The sequence below is a fragment of the Anguilla rostrata genome, chromosome 5 (assembly GCF_018555375.3).
Source record: "Anguilla rostrata isolate EN2019 chromosome 5, ASM1855537v3, whole genome shotgun sequence".
Lineage (NCBI taxonomy): Eukaryota > Metazoa > Chordata > Actinopteri > Anguilliformes > Anguillidae > Anguilla > Anguilla rostrata.
The window spans coordinates 27323526-27342680 of NC_057937.1; the positions used below are offsets into that span (position 1 = coordinate 27323526).

The following is a 19155-nucleotide window of genomic DNA, read 5'->3' on the forward strand; positions in this document are numbered from 1 at the left end:
AAGCAACAATGATATACTTTGTTTTCCACCTGATTAGGAGCTGTATAGTAAGAAACTTAATGAAATCTTTATATTAAGTTTTTTTCCTTAACTTTTTCATAAAACATGGAACACATGTATGTAGTAGTAGTAGTGGTGGTGGTAGTAATTTATTTCGGTCCTTATGAACAATTTTCCAAAAAGAAAGCACATAGAACTAAATAAATGACAATAAGGCATTAAATTAAAAGGAAAACAAAAAATATTGACCGAAAAGGTTTAGGTTGAAGCTTTAGCTTCTTATACCTACCCCTTTTACATAACATATTCTAATAGGCAACCCTGTCGCTACTAGGTTTATTATGTACTGTATATTCAATGTATGCTCAGTCTGTTTTTGTAAAATGCCATTTAAAAAAAGACATATTTCATTGAAAAAACCTTTTGATGTCTTTTTAAAATCTTTCATTTGCCAGTGATCAGTCCTGGAGGATCTCTGCATGTTCACTCGTGTTTTGTCCTTTTTAGGAAAGACATTTGGAAGATTTATTGCTTTTCTTATTTATGCATTTTTGTAATAATCAAGTTAAAATATGAATTCTGGGTGCTAAAACTGAAATGCTGCTGGATAAAAAGGACCGTAGTCATGCTTTCACCTCGTTCAGCGTTGGAAATTTAATTGCTACTGGGTGGTACGGTCATATGACCAAAATTGAGCTTTTTGTCCATCAACAATGGGTTTGGCAACAGAAGGAAACTTATATTGAAATAATGTCATGAACTCCAACAAGTACCACGACGTCTTTGCCAAAATCCTGGTGTCCCCTCAAGAAAATAAAACCACAGATGGATCATTCTACGAGAAATTATCATCTCAAAGGTTCAACCACAAATGTTTAACTGACCAAAAATGACTGTTTTACAATGACGTTCATTCTCTAGATTTGAACCTGATCTAATATTTGTTGTTTGAAAAGGGCAGTCCAGAAGTGCAGACTTATCTCACTTATCTCATATAGAAAATGACTACAACACTGTATAAATAAATAAAAAACTCAGCAGTGTTATACTTGTGAAGGGAGGGTACAGAAGGTACTGGGTATCAACAATTTTGATTCCTACAGTGTACACAATTTTTGTTATTTTGGCTCAGCACTCCAACACATTGGATTTGAAATAAAACAATGAATATGAGGTTAAAAGGTAGAATGTCTGCTATAATTGGAAAGCTTTTGCATTTATACAGGGTGATCCATGTAAGAGTGACAGCCCTTCTTATATATAGTCCCCAATTTTAGGGGAGCAACAATTAATGAAACAACTGCTGGTCCGCTGTTTCTTGGCCAGCTGTGTGTTGTTACATCATGGGCTCATCCACAAGAAAGCTAACAAGAATTCTAGAGATGATTCTCAGTTTGGAATTTGCATTTGGAGTCTTGCTGTTGTCTCTCAACCTGAGGAAAAAAGTGCCAATGCTAGTAAAGCAGGCCATCATGAGACTGAAAGATCTGAATAAATCAGAGACATGTAACCTTCAAATGAACCCTCATTGGTGTCAATGGGTCCAGCCATTCCCTAGTAATCTGACTGTGCACTGCCCGGGGGGATTGTGCTGACAGTGAGTGAATGTGTGCAGCCAAATAGCCAGTTAGTTGTCGTTGTACTATAAAATGTATTCATGCATTTATTTAATTATGGCAAATCAGAGAAGAAGGTTTTTTTTACGCTGTGACATAAGTGTTTTAAGCTTGAAAAAGCAGATCTCAATCAGAGGCTTTGTTTTCATGTTTATAAAGTAGATATTTGCTCAAAGATGGGGTCCTGGGGTTATGGTCCTACTGGAGGGCATTTAAGTTCACTGAAAAAGCAAGTTTAGTGTTATCCTTATTATTTCTTCTTATTCCACATCAACATTCTGTATTCAAATCATCCGATAGCTTTTCAGCAAGACCTAATCACGTTTGGCTAGTAGTCCACCTTGTTGCTGGTGCTTTTTGTGCAAAAAATGCAGATATATATTTAAAAGTTTACAATTTCACATCAACAATTTCGCATTGATTAATACGTTCGGAATGTGAACAACACACTTGCAGCTGCAAGCTAAAATTGGTCTCTGCCACTGCCATAGATACAGACCGTCTCTCTCTCTCTCTCTTTTTCATCTCTCTCTCGTGCTTTATGCACAAAAGGTGCTATATAAATAAAATGTATTATTATTGTTATTATTATTATGATTATTGACATGACTTTGAATAGATATTTTGTGAATGTGCAGTGGATACATAGCTCTGTGATAATGTATGATTATTTTGCCTATTTTCAGTCCCTTTACAATCTCTTTAATTATACTTTCAAAGTTGGGAACATTTCAGAGTGCTAAATGGCACCTTTTTATGAAGGGTTTGTTTCTCTGAGGTTTTACTGTTTGACTAGTTGAACATATGATATGGCTTGTATACAGTAACTTGTCCGCATTGAGTTATTTTGTGTGCTGAAATTTAAAGGATAATTTAACAACACACATATATGAAGCATATACATGTCTGTGTGTGTGTTTGTGTGTGTGTGTGTGTGTGTTCATATTGTGTCTTGAATACACATGGGCATGAGAGTTAGGGAGCAGTTAACAGTGTGTTCTCTGTTTAAATATTCACATTCTCACTCTGAAGTGAAAAGAGAGGCATTTGACAGAAAAGCATGGTTCTGTACTCCCCAGGATAACAAATAAGGTGGGAGGGTTAGAGGAATGTGTGCTGAAATTTGACATTTCCTCTTGGCTCAGTGCATTCTCTTTTCTGTCACTGATGCTCATATGAAGTCTCAAATTTTAAAAATGAATATTTGCTGATTCATCTGGGTTATCATCAGTACTGAAGGTAGTGGTGACTGAGGACAGCCTTTATGCATCTTTCTTAAAGAGTCTGTGTTCATTGGTCAGTTTTATAACTACCCTTTTCTCTGGGGTGTATTGTTCTTATGGCCTTACATTTTATTGCAGTGTGCTGTTCTATGCTGGTGTTTGCTTATTGGGTAAGTGTGTCAAGTGAACTTTATCACTGGATGTTTGTCGCTCATGGAATTGGCCCACTCATCCATCTCTTCATTGATTTGGAGTCTTACAAGTTTTTGTGAAGTGTACAGCTGGCCATCACAGGACCTGAGTCACTCTGCCATCCTTAAAAACTGGTCTTTTTTTCTCTATGTGTTTATTGAGCTATTGGTATTCTTTTCTACATCCCACCAGTTTCAGAAAATTCAGTTTTATTGCCTTTACAAGGGATTTTTCTAAATTGGGTTTCTCGATTTTGGATTCCCTCAGGAAAATATCGTTTGTCTGAGGGCATATGAGGGGATTAAAGGAACCTTTCATGTTTTCCTAACATTGTATTAATGGGTATGGTGCGCATGAATGAAAGTGTGTTTTTTGTATAAGTGTGTGTTAGAATTTTATTGTGTGATTATGAGTATCTTAAGTGTGGTGTCAATGTGTGTGTGTGTATGTGTATGGCATAGTCTGTTGAAAAAATATATACTAAGTCACTGTGATATCACCCATTGACTCTCCATGGGCTTGGTGAAGTGCAATTTGTGGGCACCGCCATGTTGTACAAATTGGAGCCAGAGGCTGCGCAGTAGGGAAAATATATGGGAATGAAGTCTGGCCGAGTCTGGGTCGTCCACTAAGCATGTGAGATACGGTGACTTGGCAGTGACACGAACTATCCCTGATTTGTCCACATAATATTATAATCTTGTTCAAATAACACAACTTAGCAAATAGCACATGGGGACATTGGACAAAGAAAAAACATCTATTGCGACTAGATTTTCTTGTGAGAAAAATTTTGACTGTATTATTATCATTGACTTACACTGAAATGTGTGGCTGAAACACCTATACTGGAGGCAGATGCACTGGCGCTAGTGAGCAACGTCTCTCAATGAGACCAGAAAGTTAACTTAAAAAAAAGGTTTTGGCTGCTTGGTGCGCATATGTGTTTGTAGACTGTCAGACAAACATGCCTTGCCTCACGCAAGTGTTTCAGAGACAGATGACTGTGCAGAATTGTGGGCAGAATAAATATTTTGCCCAGCCTCCAAATGGTCCTTAACATGTGTTTTGAAAAATAATGCATATAATTTTATATTTTATTCTGATTCTGTAAATGTATTTTCTTTTCAGGAAAGCTTTGCTTTTTTTTGGCCGGACCGCAACAGCGGGGCCAGCCCTACAAACGTGAATGTCTGTGACTGAGTGACTGAGTGATGAAGTTACACCATTGGTCGGCCAAGTTATGAAGTTACACCATTGGTTGGCCGGATCACATGTGTTAGATCCAGCCATATAATAGGTTTTAACCTGGTCTTGTTGGTTTTTATTTTACTTACAGTGAAGGTTGCAAGTGAAGTGTTTTTGTAAGAGTTGTCACCACTGAACACTATTAACTGAACATGCTGCCTGGGAAGAATGGCCCTGATTCTTTGAAAGGATGTAAAATATGTCCATCTACTCAAGAACAGCAGCTGTCATGCTGACCTGAAGATCCTAAGACTTCCCATTTTTGGCCTATTTTTCTCTTACAAACTGCCCTTGACCCCATCTCTGGATGGGTTGGCTTGTGAGTTTACAGTCATGCTGTCTCCCCAGGGGAAAGGCTCTTCAAGGCACCATTGTCTCCAGCCTTCTCAGCGTCCCTTCGTCCCCGTCACAGTCATCTATCACGCTTGCGGCGGTATGGTTCCAGCTCAGAGTAAATCAGTGAGCATCGCCATCCGTGGAGAGCTGCTGATGTTTTTTGCTCAGCTTTAAATGATGACTCTTTCACATCTGGCTTCCACTTGGTCTCCTTGTCTTTTTCCTCTGCTTCTTCTGTTCACGTGGGCCCCTTCTACCTTTGGAATTTGGACTCTCACATCTGGTCCGTATGTGAGAATTAGCTAAAATGCAGTGTTTTGCCTGTCAGTTAAACCTCTTTATTGTGCCCCCTCTGTGATGCCTAAGATTAAAAGTTTTTTTTTAAACCCCCATTGTGGGGAGGGTATTTTTTACTTGTTTGACTGCCAGCAGATTATAGGCCTGCCGAATGTTGCTCCTTGTTGGGAGGTGGTTTGGGTTACACTGCAGAAAAAAAAAAACAGTCTGAAGGCCCCCTGCTCCGACTGTGAGATAAACGTTCTACTGTGCTGCTGTGGGAGGAATGAAAAGGCCCCTGGTGGGATGAAAGACGAATCAGGCTGTCAGTATTATTGAGAGTGTTCCTTGTCATTGGGTGCACTGAAAACTGTCCTGGGGATGTATCTCGCCAATATGAACAGTTTTGCTCTGACTGAATCTGGGCCTCTCTCACCCTGCAGACTGAGAGCTTGAGACCCTGAATGTGGTGAGCCATCTGCACATTCAAACAGACAACACCAAACACAAGAACTGACAGACCTGAGATTCACCCAGCACGGGAAAAACACAGGCCCCAAAATCAATGCAGAACAGACACAGACACTCACATCCACAATAGACCAAATGCAGACCCAAAACCAAGTGCAGAACAGATACATACCCTAGTGTAATACCAGTGTATAATAGATGCAGACCCCAACGTTCAGCGTAGAACAGACACTGACCCCAGCACAGGACAGACACAAATCCAAAATCCACTTCAGAACAGACCCAGACCCCAGTATTGAGTGCAGAACAGACATAGATCCCAGCACAATGCCAGCACAGGAGAGACACAGACCCCAAACCTGCTACAGAACCAACAGTTTTTTGCTTGACTCCGACACAAACAAACATGCACAGATGAAGACATTTAGCGTTGTTTCTCTTTTCACCCAGATCTGGGAATCTGGTATACTGGGTGGGCAAGAATGTAAGGGGGCAATGCTGTCCTACAAATATAGGCACTTTCTGCCAGAGTTGGATGGCTTCCTGGGGCAGTGGGACTGCTTCCTTTTGAGAAGCAGTAGCAGTAGTACACATAATACTGATTGAGACAGCATATTGCCACTCTTCTGATCTTTAGAGAATAACAAATAACTCACATACAGTCCTGCTCCTCTCCTATGTCACAAGATTATTTAGCTGCCTGTGTGTTTCATTACCTGGATTTATTATTAGCTTAATACGTTGATTATTTTTGCATAAACTTCTGCAAGCATTTGTGTGATTGAGGTGAGACCATTATTGCCATAATCTAAATCTTTCATATATATATATATTGTTGGACAAGCAAGGATTAATTAAGAATATGTTTATTTTCTGAATCCAGCGGTTCCAACAATCAATGCCCTTGTTAAAATGTCCAGCACTCTGAATACTGAACACAAGAGATATTGCATGCTGGAACCCCTCACTTAACCTACATGTAAAATATATTTTATGTGATTTAATTTAATTAAATTATTATTATTTAAAATGAGAATTATCAATTAAATCGCCAAATTCATTAATAGGTCAGTCTACAGTGCACTGGTGGAATCAACCAACAAGTCAAAACAAGCTCTATACCAGGTTTTAATATTAAATAATTTAATTCAATAAGAAGCAGCCAATTATATTAATGAATTGAAAACACATTCTTTGTGTGAATGCAGGCACACTACTTCTAAATTACACAACAGAAGACATACAGCAAAACATTAAACAACTAACCTAGATATACCAGAAAATAGAGAGAGAGAGATGAATAAGAGAGAGAGAGAGAGAGAGAGAGAGAGAAACGGATCGGTCAGACCTTGTCAAAGTATCACCCACTTCCAGCATAAGCACCACAAGAAAACCAGCTAAAAACACACAACCTAGGAACCACCACCAAAATAAAAAGAGGAAAACTCTTCTTCTTCCAGGATCTGAAACCAAATGCAACACACAAACTTTTTCCTGTGGCAATCTTAAATACCTTACCCAGCAGGGCTTGAGGATGTTTGACCTGATTGGGTGATGCCGGGTTAAGGTTTAGGAGAGAAGACTAATTTATGGCAAGGACTGGCCTCCCTAAAGATTGCATTCAAACTAAAAGTAATGGAAAATGTTAGGCGTGCAGGGTCTCCAACCCCCAATATGGTGTCCTGTGTCATATGGTTTGTCTCTTCTGAGGAGGTGAGACCCATAGATTGTCAGCCTAGATTAGGATATCAGTGGAATTTAAAATTGCCCCAATCACGTTTGCTTTGATGCTTGTGATGGGGAGGCCAGGCCACATTCTTGTTTACTGTTTCCCTCTCTAAGGCCAAAATCTAAACAGTACATATCCTACTATATATATACATTTTGCCTTGAAAATCTGGGTCAATATCCTCTGTCTGCCTTTAGATCAATCTGCATGAAATGTACAACCATTGTTTAACTGAAAAAGGCCATTTGATTAGAGGGAGGTGGCGTGAAAGTCAAGCTCACCTTAGGTTGCCTAATATGAGAGTGAACAGAAAAGTGAGATGGAGAAAAATGGAAGAGTGAGGGGAGAGTAAGTGAAGGAAAGAAGGGAGATGGAGGGCAGAGGAGAAGATGCCCCCCCCCCCCTAACTAAATAAAATGCAGGCCTTTCTTTCAGTTTTGGGTGGTAAGTTGCAAGTTGGTTTATGTCTTGTATCTAGGTCTGGTGATGTACATTTCATCCCTGGTTTTTTTGGAATATTCTGCTGTCCTTTGGTTTTTGAACTTTGGCCTTGGCACAATCTGTGGAGTGGATTACTTTCGGAGAGACAAGCTGTGGTTTGATATGCTTTTTTCATGAATTTCTTTTGTGACTGTAACTTGTCTATGTGTATGTTTGTAGCATTCATTGTTCTTTATAGTAGTCAACCTTCATATTTAGATTAGACGTTGCAAACTTAATAAATCTCTTAATTTTTAGCTGGTTGTGAGTTGTACATTTTGATAAAAGTTGATCCAACAGAGTGCTCAGCCTGCGATAATAATTAACAAATTAAATCAAATAGATGTATTTTACATGATGGATAAGTGAGGGGTTTTAACTGCACTTTTGTTCCTTATTCAGTGTTAGTCTAAATCCAGCTGTTGAAACTGCTAATCTTCATTTCCCCAAGAGGGCTACCTGTATGTATAAGAAATGCTGTAATTTATACATGGTGAAACCAAAATGTATAAAAATAACCTTTAATAAAAGCTTTAATAAGAATCTGCACTTGAATTGTTTGATTACAAATCTAAAATAGTGGAGTATCGAGCCAAATAAAGTCATCAGTATTTGTCCCAAACATTATGGAGCTCACTGTATGTATACTACTAAAAACATAACATAGCCGTACAGTCAGCTTTGGAGTAACTTGGACCATATTTTATTGCTTTAGAGTCCACACCATAAACCCTCAAATGCCCCAATACCAGCCACTGTAAGGCTGGCGTGTAGTCAAAAAAATTCTTCATTGCATATAAAAAACTGTCTGGGCCAATAGAATATATATACTGAAGTGCTATCAAAAAATAAATAAAAACCCATGACGTGAGTGATCCCCTTTAAAAATGGAGAGAGTGAAGAGGGAGTGAGGAAGTAGTCATGGTGAGGGACATAAATTGATTTTTCAGAGGTTAAGTGTAAAGACGTAAAGGATAGTTAACAGTGAGAGGTGATGAAAGAGGACAGAGTACAGTATTCAGGCTTAGTAGCATGGTCTATTTTTTAAATTAATTATCTTACTAAAGATCCTTCTAAATATAAACTAGTTTAAGTTATTTTTAAACTCATATTTTGAAACTGATAAAAGCCCACATTGAGTTCCTATAAAAGGTTACAAAATGATGTGAACATTAGGCATACTTAACATGATTCTGTAGCTTAGACATGCTGCTGCCCAGTGTGAATGTGTTTTGCTTCAAATATATTTCTTCTATTACATGTTGTAATGCAAAAATATGCCAAAACTGTAAAAATTAGTTAATGTTTATTTTTAATGCAATTAGTAGTGTATCTATCTAGGTCGTCCTCAGACGAGCCCTCCAGCGGCATTTCCAGTCATCTCGATCCTCCATGCATCTGGCTAGCTCGCCAGTACTTTCCGCCCCTGCATCTTCCACGTACGTTGTTGTGGGACGCCCTCGTGATCGATGTCCGTGTGTTGGCTCCCACAGCACCGGTTTGCTGGCTGGGAGCTCCCGGTGTCTCTGGCAGTGACCGGCCAGCTTCATTCTTCTGGATGCTATTTTCTCACTCAACCTTGGTAACCCCCAATACAGCTCCTTGATGGTAATATGTTCGTTCTGGTTGATGTTCAGTACTACACGCAGCATTCTGGTGTAGCATCCGTCCATGGACTTCTGCAGGGTGGGCTTTAGGGTCCAGCATTCACATCCATATAGAAGAACGGCCTCAACAGTCGCAGAGAAGAAGCTGTGCTTGATATGTCGGGGGAGGTTGGATTTCCACACACTGGCTATGCCATTCAGAGTTTTCCATGCGAGCGCCTTCCTCACTTTAAGGTCTTGCTCTGACGATTTGACCCATGAGCCCAGGTATTTGAAGTCATTGACTTCTTTCAGACCAGTGCCTTCCATTGTCATTAGAGGTCCGGGAGGATGTTATAGGTAATGACCTCAGTTTTCTTGGCATTTAGTCTAAGACCAACCTTGGTACACTCTGTCTCCACTCTGGTCAAGAGCTCCTGTGCCTGCTCTACCCGGTCAGATAGCAGGCTGGTTTCATCTGCATAGTCTAGGTCTGTTAGCACTACAGCAGGGAGTCATCTAGACCTCCTAGGTGTAATAGTGAGGGCGAGTTCCTGCTCCCGTCCACTGATGGCCTGCCTAAGTGCATAGTCCAGGACTATAATGAAGAGGAAGGGGGCGAGGGTGTACCCTTGCAACACCCCCGCCAGGATGTCAAACTCCTCGCTATTACCATCTGGGGTCACCACCTTGGCTCTTGTACCCGTGTACATGGTCCCTATGGCCCGCAGTAGGTTGGGAGGGACACCGTAAGCCTTGAGTATCCTCATCATCATGCCTCTGTGTAAAAAGTGTATATGCGGTCAATATGGAATCACAAAACTCGGCATAATTTGGATGACAGAGAAAATAACTAATCCATTACATTTTTTATGTTTTTTTGCATCGCATAAGTTGATTATGTTTAGGTGTAGACATGCCTGCTAAACAGCTGTTTTAAAGTCAGAGGTTGCATAAACTTCAGTTTCACACAAATTAGTCTCGTGTGTCAGGTTAATAAAACAATGGTATTATATGCCTGACAGGTTGACACACTGTCATGAGGTAAGCCCTTGCAATGTCTGGGTATGAGCCAATCAGATAGCAGGAAATCAGTTCCACAGCCTGAAACTTCCCTTTCCAGATGCTCTGGAGATCTAGGTCAGAGACTGTATAACAGTACATAACCATTCTGGCAACTCTTGGAACCAAAGGCTTTCTGCAGGCTCCATGATGACTAATCAGTCCATTTCAAAAAGGTTACAATGGCTGCAATTAAATATTTATTGAGTATAGGCTCCTTAAGTACATCAAGTTCATTTTTAAAGTGTATATTTTCATATAATTTAAGTACTTTATGACACTAATTCAGCCCATTTTAAGTATGCCTGAAGTATTTCCTGGAATACGTGTACCATTCATTCTAAAATCTGCATCCTAAAGTGGTAGCCTATACTTGAATGATTTAAAAACCATTTACTTCTGGAAAGCTGGTAACCGACAGCTTCCTTGCAAAGGACAGATTTGTTGGGGCTGTCAAACAATGCAGTGGAAAAAAACAAACCCTCCATCCAGATGTGTCCATAAAGTGACGACATATTGTAAATACTGATTTCATTTAGATTCCCAAGACCCAACACAGGCATCAAGTGAAACTTGAAACAGTGGACTTTTTGGTCTCCCAAAAGTCCTTGGTGCAATTAATAGTTTACAAATTCCCATCAGGGCACCGACTGAGAACAACATTTTTGTGTGTATTAAAAGGTATCATTTGATTAAAACGCAAGTTGTATGTGATGCCAGTTACATAGTAGGCTATTAGATACTGCAGTTGAATAACCTGGGTGCACATTCAGCTGCTTCATTTGAAGCAACTGTGATTTGTGTCACTGCTTCGTCATATGTGACATCACTGTTGGATGGCTTCGAGGTGACAGTGGGTAAGTTTAATTTGAATATTACAAATAGGAAAATGCCTTACACTACTATAAAGTGTAGGCAATATTAGGTGTAGTGGGGAGATGTAATAGTTCAAATTAAATTTATTTTATATTACAAAGTAGCCCTATAATGCTAATTTAGTCTGACCGCAAGCTGAACCTTGGTGTCTTACACCTGTGGCCAGTCCATGTAGAGCAGAGAAGCTCCACAATGCTGCGCACAAAAGCAAAAGTGCTATACAAAACTAAAATGAGGTAGGGGGATGAGAACACAGTAAATGTGGGACCAAATGTTATCTGTTAAGAGTTGAATTAACGCCGTTAAAGTTATTACCACTGGACATTTTACTGTGAATTATATCCGATTTACTGATTGCCTACATGAATGTGCTTGTGGCAAGCGTTTCTGGCTTGCAGTTGTGATTTCTATTTGAAACATGCCAAAAAGAGCAGGAGAAACCTATCACACCTCACAGTTCTGAGCTTGCATGTCGCGACTTTCATGAAACGAGCCACTGGTCACACTGATCTTAGGTGGTATACTACCCTGGTCCTGGACTGGGCGGATGTACCAGCCTGGGCAAGCTGGGATGAGCCAGGTGTACAAGCCTGGTCAAGCTGGCTTTAGCTAGAAGACAAGCTTCTTTGAACAGATGAACCAGCTAGGTCAAGCAGGCTTGTGGTGAACCAGCTTAGGTTAGCTGATTGCCCAGCTTGGTCAGTTTGGTTAATGATGGTCCAGCTGGTTCGTTGCCTGCCTGTAAGAGCAGCTCATGAGTAAAGATGCTAAATTTGCTAAATTCACATTCACATTCACAAGTCAATTCTGTCAGGACCACTGTCATCAAAGTAGAACTTTATTGACAATAAAGGCAATACAGTTATGTTTGGCGGTATGGCTCTGTTCTGGAGCTCTCCCGCCAACTACACAGCCCGCGTGGGTAAGGCCGGGAGGCCAGCAGCCAAACCCCCCTAGAGGGGTACACACAGAACAGATCCAGCAGCAAAGCAAGTTCTTAACACATAGGAATGGAGCAATGCAATTTCTTAACACATAGGGATGGAGCAATACAAATTCTTAACACATAGGAATGGAGAAATGCAAATTCTTGACGCATGGGGATGGAGCTGGGGTGGTGGAGGGGATTTACGAAGCAACGTGCAGCACTTGCATGCAGGAGGAGCAGCCGAATGAGTAGAGAGAGGCTGTTTAAGTATACCGCCCTGTTAGTGAATGTACTGTGATAGGAGAACATCACTCAGCTGAGCCATCAGCTGATTCAGCCGGAGCGCTTGACTCTCGTGGCCTGCCAGAACTACGCAATGCTCCATTTTAGTGGTACTTGAGCCAACATATTAAAAATTCACAGTGCATACAGTGAATTCGAGAAATGCTATACAGCATAAAATTCATATGATGATGACATTGAAATGTACTGTGTTATAGGTTGAGTTATGCTATGGACAATTTTCAGTCAGTTTGGCCATTAAAACACACACATTAATATTGTAGCTTAGAATGTCATTTGCATGGTTTCTACCAGGTATTAATAGCGGAAGTGCTGCACCTCAAGCTCTAGCTGGGCACCAACTACCAACTACCAGCTACCAGCTACCATGTCTCAAAAGCCTAGCTTTTTCCAGTAGGGTAGTACTTTGTGATCAGACTATTACAGATTGGACTGTATTATCATTGCATTTGTGGTGCCCCTGGCTGCTCTAGGTGCCAGTAAGCTCTACAATCTCACTGGCCACACACACAGGTCAGCGGAATTGATGATTGCCTATCTAAAAATGAGTCAACCTGTATTTACTATTGTGCCTATTAATATATTGAATGCACACGTGTACTGCCTTTTGTAACCTGAATGACTGGTAAATGGAGGTAATTCAATTTGTATGCCATTTATCATGTTTCTGTATCAGGAATGTGGATGTATCTGCATAGTCTTGTCATAGGCTGTTTGTTTAAACTAGGGGTTATTGCCATAGGCACAATTCTTTACGGTATTTTAAATACAGTAATGACCATGTAAAGTTAAATCAAGCATTAGTGTAACATAACAATCAATGCTCAAGCTGGTTGATCAGCTCACCTAATTATTTATTTATTATTTTACTTTTGTGCATTTTACTCGCAGAGTGCAAAACAGTATGAAAATAAAATGACAAAATTCATGTAGTTGCATAAAAGATAGATTTTTTTTAGGAAGCCATCCTTTCAACATTCATAATCATTGGTGGAATTGAGTTCCACAGTTGGGGAGCATAACAAATAATCTTCGGTAGATGCTCACAGTCAGAGATTCAGTTGGCAAGTGAAGTGAAAATAACTATTCAGTGCAGGATGGCCCTTTTCCATTTAATGTCTTCTAATGTATGTTGCAACTGCTACATAACATGGAGTATAAGCAAAACTTGACCATTGGATGAACACTGTTTCAGAGGCGATGCATTACTGTGACCTTGGCAAAGCTGAAGAAGTCAAACAGACCATATCATAAATGGTATCAAAAATGTGTTTTTTAATTATTATTTCCTTCCCTGAACATTACTGAGGATTTTACAAAATTCTGATAATTAATTCAGAAGAGTTTATGGCTCTGTGTGGCATCAAACCGAATTTACACATTGCTGCACAGGCGATTTCAGTGTCTCAGCAGACCAGCATACATTTTTCAGTCTTTCTTGTAAGAATAGTCCACCACTCATGATGCTCATGGTGTGGCTATGTTAGGTAAAGGGGTAAGTTCTGCTCATAATGTGGTTGTGTTGGTTAAGGGGGTAAGTTCTGCTCATGATGTGGTTGTGTTGGTTAAGGGGGTAAGTTCTGCGCATGGTGTGGCTGTGTCAGGTAATGTGTTACGTTCTGCTCAGGATGTGTTTGAGTCGGTTAAGCAGGAAGCTCTTCAGAGTCTGACCAGTATGTTCCCTCTTGCTCTTTTAGGCTGGTGACAGCGGAAACCATGTGCAGCCCCCTCAGTCCTAAGCTTCAACAGGGCCCTGGGCTCACAGATGTGCACCTCTACAGCCAGTGGCTGGCCAGCCGCCACGAGGCCAGCTTGCTGCCCATGAAGGAAGACCTGGCACTTTGGCTCACAAGCATGCTGGGTATGGATTGAATGAAAACATGTATGGATATATCAATGAATTAATTTGTTAATTAATTAATGGATGAATTAATTAATTAAAGAAAGAGCAAACAAATGGATCAATGAATGAATGGCTTGATGGATTAATAAATTAACTAATTTATGAATGTATTGATTAAGGAATACTTTTTTTTGACAAGATTGACTTTTTGATGTGAGCTAGGTCCACTCAAATTCCAGGGATTCTTTCATAATAAACCAATAGTCAGTCACTCCAGGCAAATCCTGATCCTGATTGGAGCTGGGGCTCCAATTACAGACACTGATTGAAGCCAACCCAGCTACCCAACTGATTGATTGATTGAGCTACTGACCTCTAACGCAACATTGTCTGAAAATTTCTAGACCCAATAAAATCATGGGAAACCAATCTCATGAACAAACTTAACTTTGCAGAAACCAAGAGTTTCTGGGATCAATAAAATCCCAGAATGTCCAAAGGAGAATACAAGTTAAAGCAGATTTTTGCATCTGCAATCTACTTGGGCCAACTGTGGATGCAGCTCAGCTGGCAGACTAAAGTAAGGTGGCAGGAAACACTCGTCCAAATTAACAAAGGACATTGTATCATGGGACAAGCTTACAGACATGATTGGGCCTTCTAAGTTGGAAGAAAAAGAGGAGGGATTGGAACATTTGCCAGTGACATGAATAACTCTGATCAGATAAGCACAGCAGTTGTACAGACTTCAGCATGCAGCAAATAACCATGTTTTCCATCTCCCTTTTTGCTATAGCTCTATTGATGGATGTTACATGAAGTCAGGGGGACCACCTGGCTTGTGTCCTCTCAGTCATGTTAATGATCCTGTTGCCCCTATGCTCATTTATGACCTGTTCTCCATGTGATATGCTCACGCTGAATGTACACTACTTTCACTGCTGCTCTTCTGAAGGTCTCCCCACTTTATCCACCATGAATCCTAATTTTCTAAATAGAACTCTTTTCACAATAAGACTGTGCTTTCCACTATAGTATTTGTAATCATAACATTGATTATATTAAAATAATGAAAAAAGATCAAAATATTCTGTAATTTAATGGTTCATGCTTTAAATCTGGAAGTGAGGAGGAATTTCAGAGTGTGGGGGTAAGGCCTGATTGTTGGGTGTCCTAATGCTGGATGTTCTTCAGATAATTGCTTCCCAAACTATCCACAACTAGAACTCACTAAATGAGTGAATATATTTTCTTTGACTAATATGTTTAATTGAGTATTGAGATACTTTTACCATAGACTAAAGAACACTGTGTACTGTGAAATGAAAATTATATACACTCACCGACCACTTTATTAGGTACACCTGTTCAACTGCTCGTTAACACAAATATCTAATCAGCCAATTACGTGGCAGCAACTCAATGCATTTAGGCATGTACACATTCCAGATTATGGTCAAGACGATCTGCTGACGTTCAAACCAAGCATCAGAATGGGGAAGAAAGGTGATTTAAGCGACTTTGAACATGGCATGGTTGTTGGTGCCAGACGGGCTGGTTTGAGTATTTCAGAAACTGCTGATCTACTGGTATTTTCACGCACAGTCATCTCTAGGGTTTACAGAGAATGGTCCGAAAAAGAGAAAATATCCAGTGAGCGGCAGTTCTTTGGGCGAAAATTCCTTGTTGATGGCAGAGGTCAGAGGAGAATGGCCAGACTGGTTAGAGCCAATAGAAAGGCAACAGTAACTCAAATAACCACTCGTTACAACCGAGGTATGCAGACGAGCATCTCTGAATGCACAACACGTCAAACTTTGAAGAAGAAAGACAACCCGGTACTAGCAAGGTGTACCTAATGAAGTGGCCGATGAGTGTGTGTGTATATATATATATAACAAAGTATTCTAATTCTACTAAGTAACTTTATTTGTACAGTATGGTACCTTTCATACATAGAATGTGACACTGCTTTATAGTTATTTATCTAACAACCCATATTGAAAACTGCTGATTTAGAGTATCTGGATGCCATTGTATAGCTTTTTTCTCCAGCAAGAAATAATTCTTGTTTCATGGGGTTGGATGATTGGCCCATACATCTTCAGGTTACACAGCTCCTTACTACAGTACCTATCCACTGCCACCTTTAGCTTGCTTTCTCAGGGTTTTTTCTAGAGTAAACTGTGAAGTGTAATGTTACATTAATAAGATTGATTTGATTGATTTAATGAACTTACAGTTTATGCGAAAACAGTTGGGTGTAATGTAAGGGCTGTAATATTTTGTACACTACCTGCATTAGGACCAAATGACCTGACTGTGAGAGATTGGAATTTGGAATTGTTAAGATTAGGTTTGCTCCGCAGCTACACTTAAACCACTGAACATTCCTTCAGAACTGAACACAACATACTGTTCAGAGATGGATGAAAGTGACAGACCTGCTATTCACGGTTCCTTTTCAGTGGACATGCTTCTGTGTTCACAAGGCGATTGTGAACACTTTACTTTGTATCTCAATCCATTTTACATCCCAATGCTACCATCATAGAGCCCTTGATGCTCACAAAATTTCTCTGGAACATTTCACCTTATTTGCATTATATTTTACCTGTAATTGCTAAGGATACATTGTTTATGTTAAAAGTATGTTTTTTTTTTTAAACCCTTTGACCTCAATTGACCAAGGCTGTATGCACCTACCTCAAAGATTTCCCAGTGGCATTTAAGTGGAAGCTTGTTGCTCACTCATGGCAGCTTTATTGAGCAGGCCACTCTATGGGATCTACTGGGGGACTAGAGGACAGAGTGTTTTCCCTGCTAGGTTTGAAACAGTGTCATACACTGGATGAGTGTTTGGTGTAGGGGGAGGGTATCCTTTCTCAGACATTCAGGCTCTTTCCCAGTCTCTTATATTCCAGCCTCCTCTTCCTCCTTAATGCAACTGCCACATTTGGAAGTAATTAACCCACTCCCTCCCCAGCCCCCCTCCTAAGCAAAAGTAAGAATAGAAAAGAAAAAATATCCCCCAGGGTTTCTTCCTAGTCCCCTCCCCTTCACACCCCCACCACCAGAGTGATCTAACTGAGAAGGTATGGCTGTCTGGAAGCCGGTCAGCCGGGGAGGGCTTTTGCTAATGACTTCCGTATTCTCCCTGCCACTGAGGAGTCGTCCATAATTAACACACAAAGCTGGCTTCTTCCTGCTCCCTCAGCATTTTTTTGTGTGTTTTTGTGGTTTTGTTGCTGCTGTTCTTCATTCTTTACAAAGTAACAGGTTACTTTTTCAAGTTACACATCTGCTTCTTTGCAATAGGGTGATGCGCGACAGCGATCGCAGCTGCGCACATATCTCACAGCTGTGTGTACTCCCACTTGCCCAGGTCCCCTGGGCTTCTGTGCACACTTGTGTGATTAGCACTGAGGCTACGTGTTGTTTCAGCGACTAGGGCTGTGCAGTCAGGGCTGGATCAAATGGCTTATGATGGCAGAATTATCATTGCATTCAGTGATGCAGTTCCACTTTGTTAAAACCAAGAGTGGAATGAGACCATATCCATCCAGATTAAATTAAAATAGAATGACCTACTCGTGAAAAAAGGGCAGACTTAGTCTTCTGTTCCATAAATATAAACTGCATCAGGGTTTAACCCCTTTGCACACATGTCAAATCTGACCAATCCTTGCCCATTTAGGGGGTACCCTATTTAACCTCTTAGCGCACAGCCGCTAGTGGTCGGCACGCCGGCCTGCCGAGATTACTAAACTCAAACATTGGGTACTACTGCAACCAAAGTGTGAGATAAAAACAGAAACATGTTGTTTTAGTTTCATTAGTAGACGATACACGACAACTATGCCGAAAACTGAGTTTCGCAGCCCCACCATTGTCGCTCTGGTCGTTCACTTAACACGCACCCCCTCCCTGCAGTCTCATCTACAAAACACCCCCCACCCTTGACATAATGGACAATATTGTCTATCTTGGCATTCAGAAAAATATTCTTTCACCACTAAAAAATCATATTCCGTCATAGCAACAAGATAAACACGACAATATCCCTAAGATATGCCTATACAGCAGTGAAAACGCTGCTCACTGAATAACGAAATAAACGAGAAAAAGTTTTTAAAAATGATACCATGTCATTCTACAGTCAATATCTGGGACTAAATATTGAATAAATATACAACCATACTGTTGGTTTTACGTGTAGAGATGTCCCTTTTGAGACTGCGTGGTCATATATTGTCTTGGACAATCCGTTTGGGAAATATACGCGCATTTGTGACGCCTGGGTATCTTCCAAAATAGCTGTGCGTAATACCACACCTGTTGTTTACGGCGTCGTCGCCCTTTTTAGTACAGTCGGGCTTGATTGACAATTCATTTATTCAGTAGACGAGAGTACAAGCTTTCTAACGATGTCTAATTCTGCTTTTGGAATAGCGTTTTATAGGTCAGCATAACAGAAAATATTCTTAGCATCACATTCACTTACGCATTCACTCTGTTAGCAGAAAAATACGCGGCACCTAACGAAACGTGATCAACGATATTTCGTAATTTCTTGGAAAATACTATTATTATTGAGGACTTCTGAACATAGCTAAGCCATATGCTTGCTGATAGACCCAGCTGACATCGTTTTCTGGAGCAAAACAGAAGCGAATAGAACAGTATCATTGATACTGTCTCTGTCTCCATCTACTGAACATAGATGAGATTTCATCATTGCTATGTAAGTAGCTCAAAATATGTCGGTTATATACGTTATTTTTTAAATTGAGTATCTTTAAATAGGTTAGTGGTGTTATATAATGTGGATATTTCACACTGTAATGTAAGCGTTGGATGGTAGTGTAATAGTTTTTGTGAAACATACAGTGATAACGTGAGAGTTGGAACATTGCCAAAACGTGGTGGACGGTTGAAAATAGTTTTCATGTTGTCCCATCCCCATACAAGAAAACATACGAGAGT

The 19155-nt window shown here is 40.2% G+C and overlaps 1 protein-coding gene across 6 annotated transcripts in view; it reads left to right on the plus strand.

Moving 5' to 3' along the window:
• LOC135255022 (growth arrest-specific protein 2) overlaps positions 1–19155 on the plus strand; it is an 82625-nt gene that overhangs the window by 8038 nt on the left and 55432 nt on the right. The window contains exon 2 of one of the 6 annotated variants that reach the window (XM_064335698.1): positions 14024–14187. In XM_064335698.1, coding sequence (XP_064191768.1) covers positions 14043–14187 — 145 coding nt within the window. In that variant the 5' untranslated portion in view covers positions 14024–14042. Of the gene's footprint in view, positions 1–14023; positions 14188–14532; positions 14750–15546; positions 15676–19155 lie in introns of those variants that run through there. The other 5 variants (XM_064335699.1, XM_064335701.1, XM_064335704.1 and 2 more) reach the window with 5 other exon arrangements.